The following is a 21882-nucleotide window of genomic DNA, read 5'->3' as shown; positions in this document are numbered from 1 at the left end:
CTCTCACCTCATGCACTGAGCCCTGGCTGGGCTCAGTGCACAGCCAGGACCTGCAAGCACAGCAGGAGATATACATGCAGATGGGGAGCTCCTCATCCGGCATTGTTCAATGAGCACTGAGGGACTGGGCAGTGGAAATCCACATCCACAGCACAATTAAATACCTGCTGCATCCCAGCATTTATTCAGGCCTCAGCAACTCTCCGGAGCCTGGAGATCTGGGGACTGAAATACAGGTCCAAATTTGCAGCCCAAAGCTGTTAGTATTTCAGTTTCATCTCCAATTAAGCAGAGCACTCAGGCGTGCCCTTACCTTTGGCTCTCGAGTAACATCGCCGTCCTCCCGTGAAGCAAGAGCATTTCTCTGCTCTTAAATGCACAGGACCTGCATTTCCAGCAGCACAGTGCCTCACTGCCACCCAGGGCACAGCTCTCGGGAGCACAGTGGGCAGAAGGCAGCAGCAGCACAGCCTGGCGTGCCAAGGGAAGGGGCAGCTCTCACCAACAGCCAGAGCAGCGGCTTTGAGCCCAGGCTCAGAGCTGGGTGCCCAGACATCCACGTTATGTTCAGTTTGTTCTTTCACCACTTAAGTAAAGGGACAGAATCACTGCTGCCTAAGTAGAGGGAAAGTTTCAAGGCCAGGCTGGATGTGGCTCTGGGCCGCCTGGTCTGGTGGCTGGCGACCCTGCACATAGCAGGGGGTTGGAACTGATTGAATCATAGAGTCCCAGAATGGCCTGGGTTGCAAAGGAGCACAATGCTGATCCAGCTCCAACCCCCTGCTATAGGCTGAAAAACTCCCTCCTAATATCCAACCTACACCTCCCCTGTCTCACTTTAAAACCATTCCCCTTGTCCTATCACCATCCACCCCCACAAACAGTCTCCATTAGGTAACACCATGTGTGTCAGCACTGAGATGAAGCCAACAAAAATAGAACTTGACTTCACATGCCACGTCTTATTTCCCTTCCTCAGATGGAGAGAGCAGTACCTGCTGACACTGCGTGCAGACCACGGCTCAAGGGGAGGTTACCACCCAGCACACAAATTGCTGTCCAACTGCAAACTGACATTATTTAGCTGCAAACCCTTTGACCCAACAGAGGTTTCTGCACAGGTGCTGCGATGCTGAGCCTCCATCAGCAGGGGGAGGCTGGCAGGAGCTTCCTAGAGCACAGTGCAAGCAGGAGCAGCAGGTCTGTGCTCAGCAGATTCAGCAGGTGGTGGTGTGGAAGGATGGACGATGGGGAGGGACGCGTGGAAATCACTCTGCCGTTGCATTTGGGTAACATCCCAAAGACATCGCTGCCACATGAGGAGAGAAAGGCAGCCACGTGTTTATGTTCAGCACCCAACAGAAGTGTGAAAGCAAGCTTTTCTCCAGGTTTATTTACTAAACTGCTTCACACTCAATGAAATAGTTACAACAACCATTACAGAGCACTATCACAAGAGCCAACACGTTGAGAACACGGGCAAGGAACGAGGGTGCAAGTTACAGTTCATTTCCTGCTGGCCTCAAATAGCACATTGTAAACAACAACAGAAGCAGAACATTGCTGCTAAGAAAGGTGTGCACGTGGGAACGGCCTGCGGACACAGAGCCACACACAGCACTGCTCACTCCTCACACTGCACTCCGCCACAGCCCTCTGTACAGCTATCAAATCCTGCTAAAAAGTATAGTTCTCCTTGGGTTTAAAATACAGCACAGCGCACAAGGCAAAAAAATAGGAGTTACCATCCAGTTCTTTGCGTGTCGGTTAAATATCAAGAATTTAAGGCAAGCTGGGACGTTTTGCATTGTTTTAGATGATGGATGGGGATTCACTGATGGCAGCTTCGCAATGGTAACATGCCGTCTCCCAGCAAAGGGGAACGGAGTGATGCTCATGGGACACACGTGGCCCTCGCAGCCCCAAGGAGGCCTCCTGAAAGAAGAGCACTCCTGGAAGGACAGGCAGGCACGAAGCTTACAGATGAATATCTGAGTTAAAAAAGCAGAAATTTGGGAACTACGCGTGCACATACAAACTCGTGCCCATTTTAAAGTGCTCTACAGATCATTCAGAGCGATTAAAAAATAGAACTGGATGATAATTTATCGTTGTATGACGTCTTGGTTGAAGGTCCTTAGATTTTCAGCTGCAAACAGACATTACAACGGGAGCACTGCACTTGAGATGCAGGTGCAAACAAGCTGCCGTGCCTGACCGTCCCATAAGCAAACGCTCTGAGGCACAGGACAGCAAGTGCCTGAACAGAACGAGGGCAGTGTGACACCAACTGATGCCTAGAGCTGAGGCACTGCCCTGCCCATCTCTATCCAACCAGCCCAACAGTCCATCCAACAACAGCAGCACATTCCATCCCGTGTTCTTCCCATTCCTGAGGCTGTGTACAAAGAGAATTGTTTATGCTGCTACCTTCAAGTCTAGCAATACTACATGATATGATTCAGAGTCAATCTCCACCACCTAACTTAGTATTGCTGCTGCTCAGATAAACATAATAAAACATCTTGAGACTTTAAGTGTTCTGCCTTCCATAAATGAAAGATGTCTGCATTGAAAACCAATAACATCACGCTGAAAAAAATACATTTCTTTTTCTTCTCGTGACATCAAATTATTTCTGTCTCTCACACCACCTTCTGCTGCCCAGAAACAGAATTTCCTGATAGTTTCCATGAGAGTATTTCAAGCAAAGATGCACTGCCATCTTCATTCATGGAATCCTACTGTGGTATGGCACACGTTGACCTGCATGGAACACCTCCTGTGCTTAGAGGCACACACCTGACTTTAAGTAAGAGCTTTTCTTCCTTGATATTAGATGGTTCAGCAACTTTATCTCCTGATAGAGTCAGAAGATATCACAACCAATGGCATCTGTGATGCTGTAAATAAGGAGAGCACACGGAAGCATTCACCTTGTGCATTCACTAGGGCAGGAATGTGAAGGTGATCTGTGCAGACTGAAGCACCATCACTGCCCCACCTGCCCCTCCTCTGCACTCCCACACGGTGCAGTTACTCATGTCCAGTTACACTGTTATTGCTATGTAACCAGAAAACCTCAGTGGTCACACAGACTGCTTACCTTGTGAATTATTTGCTTTTAAAGTCCTGCGTAATTCTGCCAAACCTGAAGAACACGTGCAGGATTCTGTGATTTGTGCACCTGCAATGGGTGGGTTCTGCTGTGTGGTGAAAGCTCCCGTGCTCCCTCAGCTGCTCAAATCTGAGCTTATGGAAGAACAAAGACCACCAGTGCTTGCCCAGCTGCAGTTAGCTCCTCAGGGGAAAAATAAACAATAAATTAAGTGTACTCAGAGAACGTCTGTTACGTATCTACAAAGAAATGGCTTTTAAAGCAACCGTTTTAAATACTATTGCACCTTCAAAAACAATACTACGTGGGCTTGGAAAACAAGGTGAGACAAACATTAACTCAACGTGTTAGAACAGAAGTAAGTCGAGGCAGAACACTTCCTAAGTACCAGGTCTGGCAACACAACCAAAACAGAAATTTGGGGTAACCACAATTCCCAGTTCAAAGCAGGAGACAAACCCAAACGTGCTGAATTAGCTAGAAATGCTATGTACTCACTCACCTATTTTGAAATAACCTTTACAACCCCCAGCATCCGTTTACCTGCCTGCATCGCCACCAGGCTTGGGGCCATCACACAGTTATCACCCCTGCTGCTCCAGCAGCACTGAGCCCAGCACTGCACTCACCAGCACTGCACAGTGGGGGAGATCAGGGCAAGAGCCCGGGCTGGGATCTTACTGCTCCATACATATGCGTTGTGTATTTGTGAGAACAAGAAACACAGATCTTCCGGAAAAAGAAAAGAAAAGGTAACACACGTAGAGCTCATTCACTGCATTGTGCTCTTCCTGACAGTTTCCATAGGCACAAACGTCTCAAGCGAGTCAGAAGGAAAGCCAGCAGCACAAGCACAGGCACCGTGCTGCCTGCACACTGCAGGGACAGCCACAGCAGCAGGCACACAGCTAGCACCGTTCTCACATCCCAGCACTCTGAGAAAGGGATCATACATTCTTTGAGAAAGGGCATTTGTAGGGGATACAGACACAGGAGTGCTCTGGGGAAGGATGGGACTGATTGTTGTCTGAGTGTGGATTTTATGGCATGCCACAAACGCTGCTGCCACGTTTTCTGATGCGTTACTGCTGTCACTTCTCTGTGCATCACAACTGAAACCTCACAGCAAACCAGCAAGACCGAGTCACCACTCCTGGTACTCATCTGTCCACGACAGAGAGAAACACGTGGGAAAGTTTAAAAATGTGATTCTCTTCATCAGATTGTGATTTTGTTAAGAGGCAATAAAAGAGCCTTGCAAAGTTCTTTAAGCAATCCTACTCGTCCCAGCCCTCCTACCAGCAAGCAGGTCACAAAGAAGAGTGCACAGGCAATGGACTATGGCATTTATTATTTACAGACCTTGAGATACAGAAACAAGGCAGCCCTTTAGTTACGGTTCATAAAAAAATTATGAAGCACTGGCATTTTCTTAGTATGAAGACACAACCAGACAGTCATCAGCAGAGCACAGTCACACAGCACACCCATACGTCTCTCACCCCAAGCACAGTAAACTTCATGTTTCTTAGTAGGCAGGAGGAAGAGAGAAAAGCTCTAGAAAGTGAAAGGGTCAGACAGACAGTGAGTGTCCTAACCACGTCCTAGGCATGTACAGTACTCGTTAAAGTTCCCTGCCTGTAACAGATGCTGCCCAAGCCCAGCTGCTGGTGAGCTTCCCACTCCTGCTGCCCGTGGCACCAAAGTAACAAGGCCAGCAACCAAGAGGAAATGATTCCTTCCTCACTTCAGCCACGACTCCACCACACTCCTGCAACTTTCCAGCTCCAGCAAACGCAGCACATGGTCTCCAATGGCAGGGTTTATCTTCAACCAGATTAAGTTCCAACCTCACAACAGGTCCATGAAGTCCTGCTTGTCATCAAAGTGCAGTCAAACCGAAATTGCAGCGGCAGTACATCATACCAGCAGAGTCCAGCCAGGTATCTGAGATGGGGTCGTACTTCTGTACAGTGTTCAGGTAGGATGAGCCTGAATGACCTCCAACTACGTAAAGGTAGTTATCAATTACAGCTGCACCCACTCCTGTTGAAAAGAAAAAAAGTTAGCTGATCACCAAGCACAAAACTAAGGAGTGCTTTTGCTCCCACTTGAGTCCCCACTGGCACCTCCTCATAACGCAGAGCAGACAATCACACCCAGCCTCTCCCTCCTCGGCCCAGCTTTAAGGAAAATGGGTGTAAATGAAGAGTCATTCTCCCTACAGATGCTAACCCTCCTTTTCAACCCCACTCACACCCCTTCCTAAGGAAAGCAACACTCCACAGGCAGGCAGCACAGAAGATGCATTATGGAGCCTCGACATAAAATGGAAGAGCGACCACAGAATTGCTGAAATTAAGTCAAAATTAATGGAAAAACAGAAATACTATTTCAAGTTCTATCTGGTACAGCTCAGCATTAACAAAAACAGACTGGACTGCAAATACTTATTCTTCTATGGAACTGATTAAGCAATCTGTGACCCAATTCAGAGATGAAGGTCGGTGCCCTGCAGACAAGTCCCTGTGAGCCTAACTTACCGCAGCTTCTGCCAGCCCAAACGGTGGCTTACTTCTGAAAGAACAGCCCACTGAAGTGCTGAGATCCAGATGTCCCTACCTGTTCTGGGCTCCTTCATGGGTCGGCACACAGTCCACTGGTTCTGGTGGGGATCGTACCGCTCAATGCTTGATAAGTGGGACACACCGTTGTGCCCCCCTACCACGAAAATGAAGCCCAGCATGACACCAACGCCAAAGTTTATTCGTTTATCAGCCATTGAAGCTACCGTCTCCCAAGAGTTCTTACTTGGATCGTAGCGTTCCATGCTGCAAATACAAACAAACAGTTTGTGAGGCTTAGATTTTAGTGACATCACACCGTGAGACTCATCTAGCTGTGCCCGTCAGGGATATCGGAACGCAGTGAAAAAGCACTCGAGCTGGTGGAAAATTCTGTAGCACAGTTGCTTTCTACTGCCCAAGGGCAGCACACAAAGCTGAAAGCAGAGCTATCACCTCAAAGATCCTTCCACAAGGATCTTTTACACAGCTCGTGCAGCTGGAGCTGCTCCAGAAAGCATTGCCAGAAAGCATTTCCAAGACTCCGAGTCGGCAACTGCAGCTCAGCCATCTCCCCAGAGCTCTCACCCCCCTGCCCCGTGTCTCCAGGTTACATCTTGAAACAAAGTGTGATCCTTCAAAGCTGAGTTCAGAACAGAAAGCTCCTTCAAAGTTGACTGCTGCTTTTCCTAAGAAAATGAAACGCGTGAAAAACTGAACCAAACGTAGATGTGAAGTGTGCCTATTTGGGTAATGCAGCAAACCAGAAATTCCTTCAGGCATCCATGAAAATAACAGAGGCAAAAAAACCCAACCACATGGAGAGCATATCCCTCAGGAAAAGCAGTGAAGAGGTTGCTGATCAGAGCACAAAGGATAGAAAAGACCTTTGGGATAAAATAGAAATTATCAGCATCATTTTATTAACCACCGCATCTGTACAGTCACCCAAACACTCCTCATACGTGGCCAACCCCGTCCACAGTGCATCTTCAGTAGCACAAGGGAGGCAGAAAAGAGAAAATCAGAAGCACTAAAGAGTAGGAGAAAAGGGGCTCAATCATACAGCAGTCAGCTTGCTTTTAACTCCAGAGCTTGTCTGAGCCCAGTGACTGCACGGCACGGCGTGTCACTGCATCCCTGAATAATCAATACAAACAAAGCCATTCAATAAAGACTAAGTAAAATTTTAAAAGGCAGCTAATGAAATATCCATCAGTTTGATAACTCCCCAGGAAGTGCTGGCAGTTCCTTTCTGACTGAGGAACAGAGCAGATGCTGCACAAAGAGTAGGGCCACCGCAGACCTGACGTTAGAGCTTTCCCCTTCAGAGGTACCAACTTGATGAAGATGTTTCCTGCTATTCCAGTGCTAAGATTTGCATTTTCTGAAGTGCAAAGCTGAGTTTCCCTTTCAAAGGCAGGCATTCACCCCACGCACTCATCTGTCACGAACAGATTGTCCTCAGCAAGATCTTGGTTACCCCCCTTTATAAGCAGGCTGTGCAACAAGGTTAGAACCACACTAAGCAGTGTAACCTACTGATGTTACATATGTCTGTAACTTAGAGCACTCTTTGCCTTTTCCAAGTGAAAACTATTTAGTTACACTTCCCTGTTTAGGAACCAATCTTCTGCTTCACAAACCGTTTTACATAAAGGCACACAAAGTATGAGGAATCCAATTAATGACTCGTGTGACGTCCTTACACCGTTCTGTTAAATAATCAGTGCATCCCCTCTTATAAGCAAGATTTCATTTCCACTCTCCACTCAGCTCCTCAGGCTCATTGTTTATTAATGTGCTTCCCAGAGGAACATATGGCTGATTTGTTCCCACTTCTAATGAAGAGTACAAGTTACTACTTTGCATAACTAAATACCCCAGACTACCCACACGAAACAACGGGGAACAGAACAATTAAAGAACATGCTGGTACAAAAAAAAAAATGCCTGTGAATATAAGGTATATCGAGCATGAGAAAAATCCCACTCATTTCTAAGGAGTATCTCAAATGTCAGAGCTAACCTCACGTCCTGGCACCGTGCAGCCCTGACGTTACCTGGCACTGCTGCAGTGCTGCGGCTCAGCAGGGCTCTCCCAGGGGCTGCAGCTGCTGCTGGCCCCACTGCCAAAGGGGCAGAGCAAACATGCCCACAGCACTTCTCCTCTGGGACATCCAGCCTGGGGATGCTCAGGGTCAGGCACCCTGCATCCCTGGCTCAGCAGAACGCATGTACGTCTTTGGCTTCGCCGTCCTCTCTTCTCGGGGATTTTAAGAACACACACATCTCTGTGTTCCAGCTCAGAGAAGTTCAAATACAGATTTCCCAGCTGAATTGCTAGACTGATACTACAGAAGGATTAATGAGGCCCACTGTGGATTAACACCGATTTAGCTCAGAATATTTTAACTGGCTGCCGAATGCAAGCTTAAAAGCTTGTGTTTTTACTGATTTTCAGCTTACGGCATCAAGCTACAGACACGAGAAGCACATACCTGTTCATATGGGCAGGACCATACCCACCGATGGCATATATCATTCCATCTAAGACAGCTGCAGCAAAACAACTTCTCGTTTTGTTCATTGGGGCCACTAGCTGCCACTCCTTCACTTTAGGAATGTACTTCTCTACAGTTCGTAGATACGACTGCCCATCGTAGCCCCCCAGGGCGTAGAGCTCTCCTGCCAGAACCACCACTCCCAGCGTGCTGCGGCTCTCAAACATCCTCTCCAGAGATGTCCAGGTGTTTGTGTCGGGGTCCCAGCACTCCACTGAGTTCTCGTGCTTCCTGTAGCTGATGCCTTGACACACGTGGGTGGCAATCCCTCCTACAACATAGATTTTCTGGTCTAGGACACATATTCCAAATTCATAGCGGGGAATGCTAAGAGGTGCCAGGCCTATCCAGGAATCGTTCTGGGGAAAATACATTTCAACACTGAAACAGAGAAAAAGAAAGATTACGTGAGCAAACCCAACTTTATGAAGCTCTGCTGTAAAAGAGCAACATGGAACGCAGTCTTAAGTGCATACGTTATAATTCTCATCCCACGTCAGCTGTTCCTTCCAAGGGCCTGGACATAAGCTAAAGCAAAGAGCAAAAGCATACAGCTATGCAGTGACATGGTGGGAAGTCCGAGCACCAAATCTGAGACCTGAGAAAATGGATTTTGAAAGTACAGAACAGTCTGAGACGGCACAAAGCATCACAGACAGCGTGAGGGCAGACAGCAGGGTGCTGGTAGGTATAGGATGCAATAGGATGAGCTGCAAAATACAAACTGAAGAGTTAGGAGGGTAAAGTGAAAACAACCAGGCAACCAGAAACCAAACACTCAGCCACTCAGAAGGGCCACGGAGACAGGAGGGACAAAAAGGGTAAGAGGCACACACATGGACGTGTGCACACATTTAGAAAGTACAGTTTGTAGTTTGCAGTTGTACACCGCAGTCTAACTAGAGGGAAAGTTTCAAGGCCAGACTGGATGTGGCTCTGGGCAGCCTGGGCTGCTGGTTGGCAACCTGCACACAGCAGGGTTTGGGACTGGGTGAGCACTGTGGGCCTTTGCAACCCAGGCCGTTCTGTGAGTCTATGATGACAGCACACCGGCCCTTCACTGCAGAGGCCCAGGTAGGAAAGAGCAGCACTAAACGGATTCCAAGAAGCTCTGTTATTATGAAGCAGGAGGTAATTAGCAGTAAAAAATCCCCATAATAATAATAATAAAAAATAAAAATAAAAACCAGCTGTCTTGCAAGTAGAAACAAAAAGGAAAACGAGTATTGTGGCAGTAGGGCCTCCCATTTTCAATGGTAGCTGTAGGAAAATCAGATACCTAAATTATTAGGGAAGAGTTTTAACTGATGTATGCCTTTTTTTTTTGCTAAGAAAAATTATTTAAGTATGAATGGAAGTACCAGTTTATGAGAGACAATTATGAATAACAAATTAACAAACGAAAGGAGTTTTTGTATGCAGGAACACACAGTTCCAATGGTATTTTTGTTTAACAACAACAACAACAAAGTATTCTGAACCACACCATTATGTGACATTGTTAAAATCATTTAAGAACCTGTGAAAGAAACAGAGCTGAGCTGGACCAGAGGACTCTTATTCCATTAACCAAACAGATCTGGCATTCAACATTCCCCCACCCTTTATTCTTTACAAACACAACCCTAACGATCCCCAGTCCCAACAGCCACCACTGACACCCACTGATAGGAAAGCAAACTGTAAATACCTTTGACAACATCCTCAACTGCTCTTAAGTGTGTGCCCATGTGTACAAGCACTGAACTGCTGCAAAAAAAGAGTAACTCAGTAAAATATCCCAGCACCCGGCTCTAGGGCCAGCCCAGGGAGCCTGCCTCAACACAGGGAGCACGTACTGCATTGTAAAGGTGCATTCAGCACCACAGCAGCCTATCTACAGAAGTACACATACACACGGGAACGCTCACAGTTGAGCTGCCACTTCTGGAAATGTTGACACAGTGCTGAGAGAAAGCCCAGGCACACCAGTATGGGCAAGAACGCTGTCTCTGTTCCGTTCCTCTTGTTGGTGCGGCTAGCTTCAGCGAGGCAACAAACCACTAATCTGAAGAGGATGCTTAGTTTGAGAACTGGGTAAATAAACCAGCTCACTAGCAGGCTAAAGGCATGACTGCACTGTGATCAAGAACTTCACGCTGCTAGGAACCTCAGCTTTTCCTCTGATTAAGTTAGTCTTAATTCCAAGGGCTCCTGAGTTAGAAGTAGCGTGCAAACTGAAAATAGCTATCTTTATTAGCTAAATTCAGAGTGAAAAAGATTTTATAACTATTTGTACTGGTACAAACAAAGCCTCAACTGTGAGGACTACACACAACAACCAAGAACTCACTGCTTGTCCTCGCTGCAAGAAAACTCACTTGCGAGGAAAGCAGTAACCACATCTCTGCAAACCACAGCTTCTCAGTGCTTCTCTTGGCCCAGGGTGACAAAAACCACACACGAACATCACGCCGCTCCACTGCTGCAGCAGCTCTGCCATTACCTTTCTAAACACGCAAACAGCCCAGCTTTTCCTCCTACAGCACACAGAACTTTAGGAGCACAGCGAGGTCGTGTCATCAGCATGGTCTGGTGGGAAAGTCTGTGTTCGGGCATGAAGTGGTATTTCAGAGCCTCGTTTAGAAGATGTTTGCAGGTATGGTCATCACGAATGAGATGGTTTGCTTCGTACAGCCTCGTAAGGAACTTCACACTCAGCAGCGGCAGCCGGACGCAGTGCAGCAGCTGTGCCAAATACTTCTGTCGCTCCTGAACGTCGTATTTGATCCAGGACTCCAGTGCATAAAAAACTGTTTCTTCTGTCACGACATTCAAGCAGTCATTGGAAACAATTTCATCCAATTCAGAATGCGTAAGCTCAAAGAATTCTTCAGTCTGACAAACGTCTTCAAAGTTCTGACAGATGTACTTGTTAGCAGCCAAGTACAGGTCGTGGCAGCCATAGGTCTCTGCAAAACGAGAAATGCCGATGCAGTTGCCAGGATCGAGCTGGCTCTCCAGAAAGGCGCAGCACTCCTTCACCACCAGCTTGATTTGCAGAAGGTTTGCAGCCGGAAGAAGCGACTCCACGGTGTCCTGTGAGATGAACACAGTCCCTGTGTAGGCGTACTCCACGATGGCCTGCAGGGCCGCTTCGTCAACGCACTGGAACTCTACCTCTGAATTCTCCTTCTCAGAGAGGTTCCCGGTGAACATGGCTTTGAAGTACGGGCTGATGCTGGCGAGCACCACTTTGTGGGCATGGATCTTGACATCGCCAACCCTAAGGATAATGTCACACAGCTCGTGATGCTGGCGAAGGAGGTTCAAGCCTTGCAGAAGCTGTTCAGAATGCAAGTGTGTAAGGTTGGCAAGCATGTAGGTTGGAGACGACTGGTCCATCTGTGACAAACAGAATTGTTGAGGCATTACTCAGGGTTTCACTTTCAGCTGCTTCATTACTCATATTACATAGACGTGCCACACGTAACGTTTAAAAATTACTTTTCCATTTACGTTTTTACCTAAATTAGTGTAGTACCTTGCAATTTACCTCTCAAGCCCTCACGCTCTATGCTTTTAGAAACACATTAAACTCAGGGCAAGTATTTATTAGCAGCGAATGCCATATGAACCGTTTATTGAAAAATACACAAACATTTTTTCCTTCTGGAATAAAATGCAAACTTCAGAATGCATGAAAGAGTTCTACATCACATGTTCCTGAGAACTGCATAGAGATCAGAATAAAAACAGAGAGCCCCAGGGCTGTGCACCTGGAAAAGAGAAGGCTGAGGGGATCTGAGCAGTACTGATCCATATCTGCAGGGTGGAGTTGGGGGCTGGGCTCTGTTCCGTGGTGCTCAGCACCAAAACAAGGGAGCACCAGGCACAGACCGGAACCCAGGGAGTTCTGTATGGACGTGAGAAAGATCTCTGTGCTGTGAGAGTGGCAGAGACCTGGCACAGCTAACCCCAAGTGGTGGGGGAGTCTCCCTGTGTAACTGCTGTAGGGGGATTGGACTGGCGGAGCTCCAGAGGACACTTCTAACCCTTACGGTTGTGTGAAATAAAGAACTGGCCAATTTGAGACAAAGTTAAACCTTCCTAGGCTAACCTGTGCTCCTCGCCTCATGCCTTCCCCGCTGCATCTCACCCCAAGCAGTGCTGCACAACACCCCAGCACTCAGGAGGCACACAGCTCCACAACCCCTGCTCCACACAGGTCATAACAGTCCCTCCCTTGGCACAAAGCAGAGAAAAAGACCCACACAGGCTGTGGGACGCTGGACTGCAGGAAAGGGCGTGCAGGAGCAGGGCAGCACAGCAGACGGGAGACCCTCACCTCACCCCATGGGGGACTTTGCTGCAACAAGAGCTCCCCAGCAAGCACACTGCTGTCCTGCTGAGATTGGCTCAGGGTGCCCAGCATCTGCAGAAGCGTGTCCAAAAAAGGGCAACAAAGCTTGAAGGGTGTTTAGCACAGGTCTTGTGAGTGGCTGTGAAGAGGAGGCTCAGGGGAGGACTCACTGCTCTCTACAACTCTCTGAAATGAAGTGATGGTGAGGTGGGGGTTGGCCTCTGCTCCCAGGTAACAGTAAAAGGACGAGAGGCGATGGCCTCACACTGCACCAGAAAAGGTTCAGGTTGGATATTAGGAAACATTTCTTCTCTGAAAGAGCGGCGATGCACTGTGCCAGCTGTGCAGGGAGCGGTGGGGACACCTGTTCCCAAAGGCATCCAAGAGCCATGGAGATGTGGCACCGAGGGACACGCTCAGTGGTGGGGATGGACTCGGATCTTGGTGGCCTTTTCCAAGCTCAATGATTCTATGATTCTAAGAAGTGGAACAAGGAGAGGTGCTCTGCAGCCCAGCCCACACAGCTCCTGGGGGAGCACAGAGCACCTTGGGCTCTGCCGCTGCCTCCACCTCTCCTCAGGCTGTAGGCAGCTGCTCTCACTATGGCACAGGGAGGGCAGAGAGAAGGAAGCTGCCACCCACAGCTCGCACAGCCCCCAAGCACTCATTCCTTCAAGTTTTCCTTCCTGTTGTGACACCTGACAGCACCACGACACCTGCTCTAATTTCAGCTTCGTAAGCATTCGAGTGGTGCTGCCCACCCCCGAGAGCTGCAGGAGCTCTTCAGTTCTTATTCACTGAATTGTTGCAGTGGTGAGAGGGTGGAGGGTGTCAGTACATCAGGATCCAAGACAGGCAGGGAACATCACCATTGTTCTGCAGGGAACATCACCACCATCCCATTTCTGAACTGAAAAGCTGACTTGATTCTTTTATTCACTAGATCACTACACGAGCTTCCAAAGTGCGCTTCCTTCATCTCGTTATTAAGTTCATCATTTCCATAGCTCCTTAACTGGCACCTTATCTGCAATGAGCCCACTTACAAACTGCTTCACGTGAGAGAATAAAATTAGCTGCCAGCATTTAAACACAGAATGTAACAGCAGCGCTGACAAAGCGAAGGCCGCAGGGCAGAGGCAGGAGAGCTGTGCCCTGCTCAGGGACGTGAGAGCGCTCAGCAATCTCTTGTTATGAACAGACAGGATAAACACAGAGTCATCAGTACGGCTGGAGCAGAGCTCTGCGGCCGTCCGCCCTCCCATCGAGCACGGACCACCACCAAAGTCCTTTGGGGATACCTGCGAAAGGTGACGTTCCTTATGACAGTGCTTTCTAGGCAGCATTTTAGCAACACAACGCTTATAGAAAGCTGCCCAGCAGCAGCTGCCGCCCCTTTGTGTCCGCGCTCAGCTCGCGTCGTGCTTTTACAGGAAGGTGGAAACACAGCCGGGCACGGCGGCAGCGCGCGGAAAAGGACGGAGCGTCACGGCGTTACTTACAGCCTCCTCGTGCACCGCTCCGCCAGACAGCAGCCCGCCCCGCACGGCCGCGCCGGAAGGCCGGGCCGTCCCGCAGCGCGCAGGGAGCGCCAACGGCGCCGGCCGACACGGAGCAGCAAACGAAGACCGTGCGGCAGGCGGCCCCGGCGCCGAGCGGGATGCGGGACGCTGCGGGACGCCCCGGCCGGGCCCGACGCCAGCAGCCGCCCCCACCGCGGCGCCGCCCGGCCCTCAGCGCCCCATCCCGGCCCCATCTCGGTCCCGGCCGTCCCGGCGCTCACCTGCGGCGCGGTTTTCGGGCCGTTCCTCGCTCCCTCCGGCACAGCAGCGCCCGGCCGCACGCGTCACTTCCGGGCGCCGCCGCCCCACACGGCGCCGGGCCGGGCCGAACCACCGCGCGGTACCGGGGCCGTCGGGCACGGAGCGGCGGCACGCCGTGCGCCCGCAGCGCCGTGTGTCGCAGCGCGGGTTCCGCTGCGCGCGGCCGGAAGCTCTCGGGCGGCGCGCGGCGCTCCGTTTCCCCGCGGCGGTTGGCGCCACAGAGGAGCGGCTCCCCCCGCGGCGCGGGGACGCGGTCGGTTCCGCGCGTGCGCGGCTCGGGCCGCGCCGGGCCCTGGCGACGGCGGCGTTGCGGCGCGCGGCGTTGCCGGGGGCGGTTCCGTTCTCGCCGCCCATGGCCGCGGCTTTGGGCCCGGCCCCGCCGCCGCCCGCCCGCGCCATGGAGCGGCCGCCGGGCCCCGAGCTCGGGGCGGCGGGGGACGGCCCGGAGCGGCCGCGCGGGAGGCGGCGCGGAGGTCCGCCGCCCGGGGAGCCGTCCCGCGGCGAGGCCCGGCGGCCGGGCGGCGACGAGGAGCCGGAGGGCGGCGGAGAACCCGCGGAACGGCCGGACGTCGGGCTGCTCCCGGCCGAGCTGCGCGGCCGGCTGCTGGACCAGGAGGATTGCCGCGACCGCGCGCGGGCGGTGGAGGAGCTGCAGCGGCTGCTGGCGGCCCTCGGCCCGGCCGCGGCGGCCTCGGCGCCCGGCCCGGCGCTGCTGGGGCTGCTGGGGCTGCTGTGCGCGCTGCTGGACGACGCCGACTCGGCGGTGGCTCTGGGCGCCCTGGAGGCCGCGCAGCTGCTGGCCCTGCGCCTGGGCGGCCGGCTGAGCGCCTTCCTGGGCCCGCTGGTGGCGGCCGCGGCCAAAGCGCTGGGCGACCCGCGGGCGGCCCTGCGCCGGCGCTGCCACCGGCTGCTGCGGCGGCTGATGGAGGCGGCCGGGCCGCGGCGCGTGCTGGGGCTGCTGCTGCGCCGGGAGCTGCTGCGGCACCGCGACGCCCGCGTGCGCGAGGAGGTGCTGGTCGCCTGCGTCGCCGCGCTGCTCGCCCACCCCGGGGAGCTGGACCCGGGCAGCCTGGCCTTCGGCCTCGCCCCGGCGCTGCTGGACGGCGAGCGCAGAGTGCGGCACGCGGCCTTGGAGGCGTTCGCCCTGCTGGCGTCGGCCGCGGGGCCCGGGGAGAGCGGCCTCCTGTTCGAGGCGGTGCGCGCGGCGGAGCCGCGGGACGACGGGGACGGGGCGGTGCGCGCGGTGCGGGCCAGGCTGGCCAGGAAGAGCCTGCCGAGGCTGGGGGAGCGCGGCTGCGTGGAGTACGCGATGCCGCTGCCTTCCGGCGCCCGGGGCTGCGGGGCGCCGCGCGGGGCCGACGTCGAGTGGCTGCTGGCGGGCGGCGGGGCGCGGAGCGCGAGGAGCTGCGGGTCGCAGCCCGGGGACGCCGCGCGGAGCTCCGGCTCGACCGGCGGGACGGCACGGAGAGTCCTGAGTGCCGGGAGAGGGAAGAACAAACTGCCCTGGGAAGCAGAGCGCGGCGGAGACGGGGAAGGCGGAGCGGGAGACGTGGTGCCTTTCGCCGAGGGCGTGGAGCAGGTATGTGCCGCTGGGCCGCTTTTTCCGAGGGGAAATGTTGTAAGAGGATGAGAAAGTTTCCGTAGGTTTGTGAAGTGACAGGTATTTCTGCGGGGTGACTCACTGCAGCATTTCGGTACCTAAAGGGAGCCTACAAAGAGGAGGGGAATCAACTCTTGGAAAGGGGAGATAACAGCAGGACAAGGGGAAATGGTTTGAAGCTGAGGGAGGGCAGATTTCAGTTGGATGTGAGGGGGAAGTTGTTTGCTGTGAGAGTGGTGAGGTGCTGGAACAGCTGCCCAGAGAGGCTGTGGATGCCCCGTCCATCCCTGGAGGTGTTCAAGGCCAGGTTGGATGGGGCCCTGGGCAGCCTGGGCTGCTGTGAGATGTGGAGGTTGGTGGCCCTGCCTGTGGTTTGGGGGGGGGTTGGAGCTTCGTGATCCTTGAGGTCCCTTCCAACCCGGGCCATTCTGTCATTCTGTGATTTCTGAGGCACAGCTCGTGCTGCTGATGTGTGTGCGAGGTTCTCTGTGCGTTGACTTGGCAGACCCGATCTGAGTGCTCCAAACGTCAGATTTAAATTTAATGCCGGGACAAAACAGACAACGTAGGTTGCGTAGAAAATCTTACTGCTGAAACGTGCTCTGCTCGCTGGGCGCTTCCAACATCCCGCCCTGATGACCCTGATTGTGGCTGGCAGAAGCCTAGGGAGCTCCTGCTTCTGTCCCTGAGAACACCTGATGGGTGCTAAATTCTGGGGCTGTTTGGAAGAAAACTGACATATGGCTTCAGTTCAGGCTTTGGAGGCAGAGCTCCAGCACGTGGCTGAAGTCAGTGCTTCTGGGCAGTGCACCTCTAATCAAGTCTGTGGGTTGCTGTGTGTGTAAGTGGCCCGTGTTCCTCATAGTGATCTGACCAGGAAGAACGTAGGTGAGGCTGAAATAATGCTTCTGCTTGACCTGCGTTTTGATTGTAGCATTTAGCGATCATATTGATGTCTGCAAATGGAAGGAACCTCTGAAGAATCAGGTCCCTTTTACTTTTGTGAGAGCTGATTTTGGTACCACGAGACCTGCAGTTTGCTGGATGGGTTTAACGTAGCATTACCTGATCCTGAGTTACTCCAGAATTACCTGAACTCTATTAATAAGCACATGGCTTTTAGAAAATGGGAAACTGTATGGCATAGATTTCCTTGCTACTGTATTCAGGTACTCAGGAAGCATTTCTTTATGGAGAGGGTTGTTAAGCAGTGCAATGGGCTGCCCAGGGAGGTGGTTGAGTCACCATCCCTGGATGTCCTTAAAAACCGTTTGGATGTTGTGCTCAGGGCCATGATTTAGGGGTGGGCTGTTAGAGGTAGGGTAGGATGGCTGGGTTGTGGTTGGACTCAATGATCTTTAAGATATTTTCCAACCTGAGCAATTCTATGACTCCATGATTCAGAATTTAGTTGCTTTATAACTAGTTCCCGTACTGAGTGAGATCAGGAGTAATGATAGGGAAGGCTACTTTGTGCAGGCTGGGCTTTAATAAAGTCCTTTAAAAAGGAATGTGAGCTAATGTTATTGCACTGTAACAGTCTGGAGGGAGTTAATGTGTCTACCTGTATACACACAGACACACAACATATGGCTGCCCTCCTGGCTGTGGCTTGCAGTGGTGGAGGGCTCCTGCCCAAGCTCACGGCTGGGCCCTGGGAAGGTGCTGCTGGCTTTTTTGTTTAACTTTTTTGCTCATGTCTTTGATTTCTCCCTGTAAATTGGGAGAAGTGCCCAAAGTTTCCAACTCTGGAAGGAGGGAGGCAAACAATTAATTCCTGGTTTCTTTTCTGTTGTGTGTGTAAAATGCATTTAGGGGTGGTGTGGACTGAAATGTACCCTGGGGAGGCAACCGCATCTTTGTGGCTGCAAGTCGGGGCGCTGAGGTACTCCTTTCAGAAGGCAACATCCTTGGCACTGCTACAAGAAAGCCTTTTATACTCTGTGCAGTTTTATAGGTGTCGTGTGAAAATTGTGGATGCAAATGCCATCTGTGTGTGTGGGTGGGGGAGGTTGTTGCACAGCTCTCCAAGGTGGGCGATCCCGGATGCTGTGGGCTGGGAGAGGTGGGTTACCTCCTCCACAAAGCACCTACTGGGAGAAAACAGAAGGGTCTGCAGATCCGTTTCCTTCCTCTGGCAACCACTTGGCACAAACTCGTCTGTGTGCCTGCAGATCTCTTTGCAATTATAATTTTCCTTCTTTCCTCCTTGGCGACTTCTTCAGTTCGTGAAAGTACTCCAGCCTAAAATTACCACTTTCTTTTTGGAATCGTCTCTATTTTTATGTCTTTGCATCTAATGCCAAATATATTTCTGCCACCTATTTTTGCAGAATTAGACCTGAATAGGTTTCAGCCTTTATTTGGTAAAAGCATAATTTTGAACAGGGGCCTCAAGCTGTGAAGTTAACCACTCTCGCTTTGCTTTCTCTGCTGTGGTATGCTGTAGGTGGCAACAAAAATACTTCTACAGGGAGAAATACTGTTTGTCTTCTTCTGTTTATTGCTTTTTAGTAAGAAGTAATTTTTTTTGCATCTAATGACTTTTTCTAAGTCATCCTGTGCCTCCTGCAGATTCTCTTTGTTAGAATCACGGAATCCCAGAACGGCCTGGGTTGCAAAGGCCCACAGTGCTCATCTGTCCCAACCCCCTGCTGTGTGCAGGTCGCCAACCAGCAGCCCAGGCTGCCCAGAGCCACATCCAGCCTGTGTTCATGTCTCTTCCCTCTGCTTTCTGACTCGGTCTGTTTGCTTGTCACTTCCATTTTGTTTTCTTACATATTGAAGTTGGTGGAAAGCAGATCACTAACTTCGAGGTGTCAGAATTGGAACTACTGGAATGGAGACTATTGAACTTGGGCAGTTCTTCCTGTACTGAAGACATCCCCTGCTAACTGGAAGAGATTGCCATAATGTACTTAATTAAATAAAGTCCTTTACCTTGGGGCATTAACAGCCAAGGAGTGAGGAGAAAGAAGGGCAGCCCTGCCTCTCTTCATAGCTGCCCTCTTTGACTAAGATATATCATGCATGACATTTGCATAGTTGACTTGTTTGTGTAAATGTAAAAAATTAATTATTAATTCAAACAAACGTTCCTTTGAGATGAGTTTATTTAAAAATTAACTTTTGGAGTCATTCTTTGGCCGAAAGGATGCATGAAATGAGTCTTTACAATTGTTCTTTTTTTTGCTGCTGTTTGTAGGGTCATGTTGCACAGCAGTGGTCCGAGGCCACGTCCAGACTGTGCTGATCAGATAAGGGGTGAGGTTAGTGGGTGGGTTAATGGGTGCTGGCAGTGTGGGAAGATAAAGCACACTGCCTCCAGGGCTTTGCAGCCTGCCAGTGATGTTAATTGGTTTGCTGATGGAATGCTGCTCCTTAACCTCTGAGGCGCTTTGAAAGCGTGTCTGTGTGGTACCCATCTGTCAGCCCAGAGCTGTCGGTGATGCTGGTGGTATTCAAACGGACGGTGTGACTGAGAGCTGCTACCAACACAACCCCACCTGTTGAGCTGCGTGGCACACCGGTGGCTGTGCTGTGCCCTGCCTGTGCTGACAGAGCGTGGCGTTCCTGCACACAGCTCTTAAAAAGGCATTAAATGAAACATGGATGCCAGCCTTGTTTAATCCATAGCTCTTGTTATTTCTGGCAGTGAGCATCCTGTGGTTCAATTGCCTGATTTCACAGCTCAGCGCATTGCATGTCAGGACGTAAGGCTTACTGCTTAATAGCTGCTCGCAGAACCCCAGCTTCCCATTTCTCTTTCTGAGAGCAAGGCCTGGCTTCATCACGTGAAGCATAGTTGTCTGTGTTTCTTGCTGGCAGCTGTGCACACGTGCCTGGACACAGCAATGAGTGTGCCCCGTGCTGCAGGTGGGGGTGCTGGCCCCACCGCATTAATGGGGCAGTGCTGCTGGGATGCTGCAGCCTTGTGGCAGCACCCATGGAATGCTTTCATGAGCTGGTAATCAAGTGTGTAATCACATGAGTTCTTTTCCTTTGCACTTTAGAAGGATCCTGCTCGTTTCTAACCCTGCACAGGCAGGGCTGGCCTTGTGATGTTCAGTATTATCTGTAAATTGAATGGAGAAAGAGTCTGAATTTGCTGAAGTCGATATTCTTTTTCTGCAAGCACTGATGTGTTAAGTCTGCTCCAGTTCCTTAGGAGAGAGTAGGTAACTCCCATCAGAATGAAACCAGACCGTTCCAAAGGAAATGTTTATGCTCTTTTCTGTGGGATTCCACGTGGTCTGTGAATCCTCTGGATGCTGCCTTTAACTTACTGAAGTTAGCCTGGTGTAACCAAGTGTGCTGCCTTCTCAAATAGGGTCCTGGTTTGTCCTGCTGCTCCCGAGAGGTCATGTGAATGAGCTGAAGAACATTGCTGTGGCAATGAATTCCCCTGTTCCCTTTCTAACTGTAATCTTTCGTAACTCCAATTTAAGCAAGCTATCAGAACAGAAACACTCATTGCAATTTGGGGCACAAAAGCACTTTTCAAAAAACCATATGCCCTCCTGAAGGCACGACAGATGCTGTCGTGTGCTGGCATTTCCCCATGGATGTTAGTAGCCAGGTGTCCCTGGGGGTGCTGTGTGGAACGTGCCTAGATAATAAAATAAAAGTTATCTTCTGCTTTCCCCTACAAAACGTACGTGCTGTGGCTCACTGCACCTGCTGCTGGAAGCTGTGCCCTTGGCTGCAGCACAGCAGCACTGGAATGCTCTCCTGCAGCTCTGACCCGAGTTGTACACTGCACTTGGGCTGTCCTCACAAAACTTCACGGTTTGACAGTGTGTGTGGGATTCCTTTTTTGAGGTGTCAGTCCCTGGGAGATGAGCCGTGGTTTTTCAAGGGTGATGGAAGAGTACTTTGGGGAACTGTCATTATAGACTTGTGCTGTGCTGGATGTTTTCCCCAGGTGGGTGTTGCTGGTGGCTGCTGGCCCAGCCCCACGCCGTTGCTGTGCACGCAGGGCCGTGGCAGCAGTGTGCCCCTGGGCTGCTCAGCAGCGCTCTGACTTCTGCTGCACGGCTGCAGAGGCTCTGCTGCTCTGGAAATGAAATCAGAATGAAAGCTCTGAGAGTTCCCTTCTCTGGGATCTGTCATCTGTTGCAGTGAAAACTCCGGTGGCCTTAGGTTTGCTTTATTTGCCGCTCCCTGTGTGTCCGTGTATGGCAAATTTATTCTCTGTAATTACAGTTTGCGTACAAGAAAGCAGACAGCTTTTATTCCTGCAGCTGGAATTGGACACCTGAGCAAAGCTGTGCAGTCGTTTCAGCATCGTGTCGTTTGTTCTTTCTGCATACATTGGCTGGTGTGCGTGGAAAGGCATTGGTAGTTTGTGCAAGTAATGCCCCTGTGTCCAGGCTGATGGATTAAAATGCTGTTTTCTAATGGCCTGTTTGCAGGAGTGGGAATTGGACTTGATGATCTTGGAGGTTTTTTCTAACTGGAGTGATTCTGCAATTCTGTGCACGCTGAGTTCTCTTTTCCCCTCACTTGTAATAACCTGCAGCAGGTTTCTCAGCACACTTGGCTGCTGTCTCATGTTAAAGTAAAATCAGCATCCTTCAGGACACCTGATGCTGCCATCACAGTGATTGAAGGACTGTCCTCAGTCTGTATCTCGTCACCAGAATCTCTTTCTTTTTCTTCCTAAAGCTTCATGTTCCCCGCTCCAGTCTTACTAAGGTATCCTGTGCCTTCTGGGCTGCTGCAGTCTGCCAATAAGAAGGGGATCCAGACTGATCTCTTTGTACCTCAGCTCCTTAAGTTTTTCCTCATTGCCAGCTTTAAACCAAACTTTTAGGCAGTGAACCATTTTAATTGAGAATCTGATCTCTGAAACCCAATAAAAAAGCACAG

General features: G+C 51.0%; 2 protein-coding genes across 3 annotated transcripts in view; one reads left to right on the top strand and one right to left on the bottom strand.

Annotated features, from left to right (window-relative positions):
- Positions 1 to 1365: 1365 nt before the first annotated feature.
- KLHL28 (kelch like family member 28) lies at positions 1366 to 14512 on the bottom strand. 2 transcript variants are annotated; one of them, XR_014883837.1, is made up of 6 exons: positions 14372 to 14512; positions 10732 to 11630; positions 8184 to 8627; positions 5741 to 5949; positions 3107 to 5164; positions 1366 to 2903 (listed from the first exon to the last, which is right to left on the bottom strand). XR_014883837.1 is itself a non-coding variant. In XM_085225978.1 (5 exons), exons 2-5 carry the CDS (start codon positions 11628 to 11630, stop codon positions 5001 to 5003), a joined length of 1716 nt encoding a protein of 571 aa, XP_085082104.1. In that variant the 5' UTR covers positions 14372 to 14512; the 3' UTR covers positions 1366 to 5000. The 2 variants fall into 2 exon arrangements, 1 of the variants encoding a protein (XP_085082104.1); XM_085225978.1 differs by having other exon boundaries at positions 1366 to 5164.
- A 250-nt stretch (positions 14513 to 14762) lies between these two features.
- The window catches only part of TOGARAM1 (TOG array regulator of axonemal microtubules 1), a 39229-nt gene continuing 32109 nt past the window's right edge, over positions 14763 to 21882 (top strand). Inside the window, exon 1 of the mRNA XM_010712191.2 lies at positions 14763 to 15990. Within this exon, the coding sequence (XP_010710493.2) occupies positions 14764 to 15990 (1227 nt within the window). The 5' untranslated portion in view covers position 14763. The remainder of the gene's footprint in view (positions 15991 to 21882) is intronic.

Source organism: Meleagris gallopavo, chromosome 5, assembly GCF_905368555.1.
Source record: "Meleagris gallopavo chromosome 5, MGAL_WU_HG_1.1, whole genome shotgun sequence".
Taxonomy (NCBI): Eukaryota; Metazoa; Chordata; class Aves; order Galliformes; family Phasianidae; genus Meleagris; species Meleagris gallopavo.
Note: the sequence above shows the minus strand (reverse complement) of the source record. Positions and strands in the feature narration are given on the sequence as shown.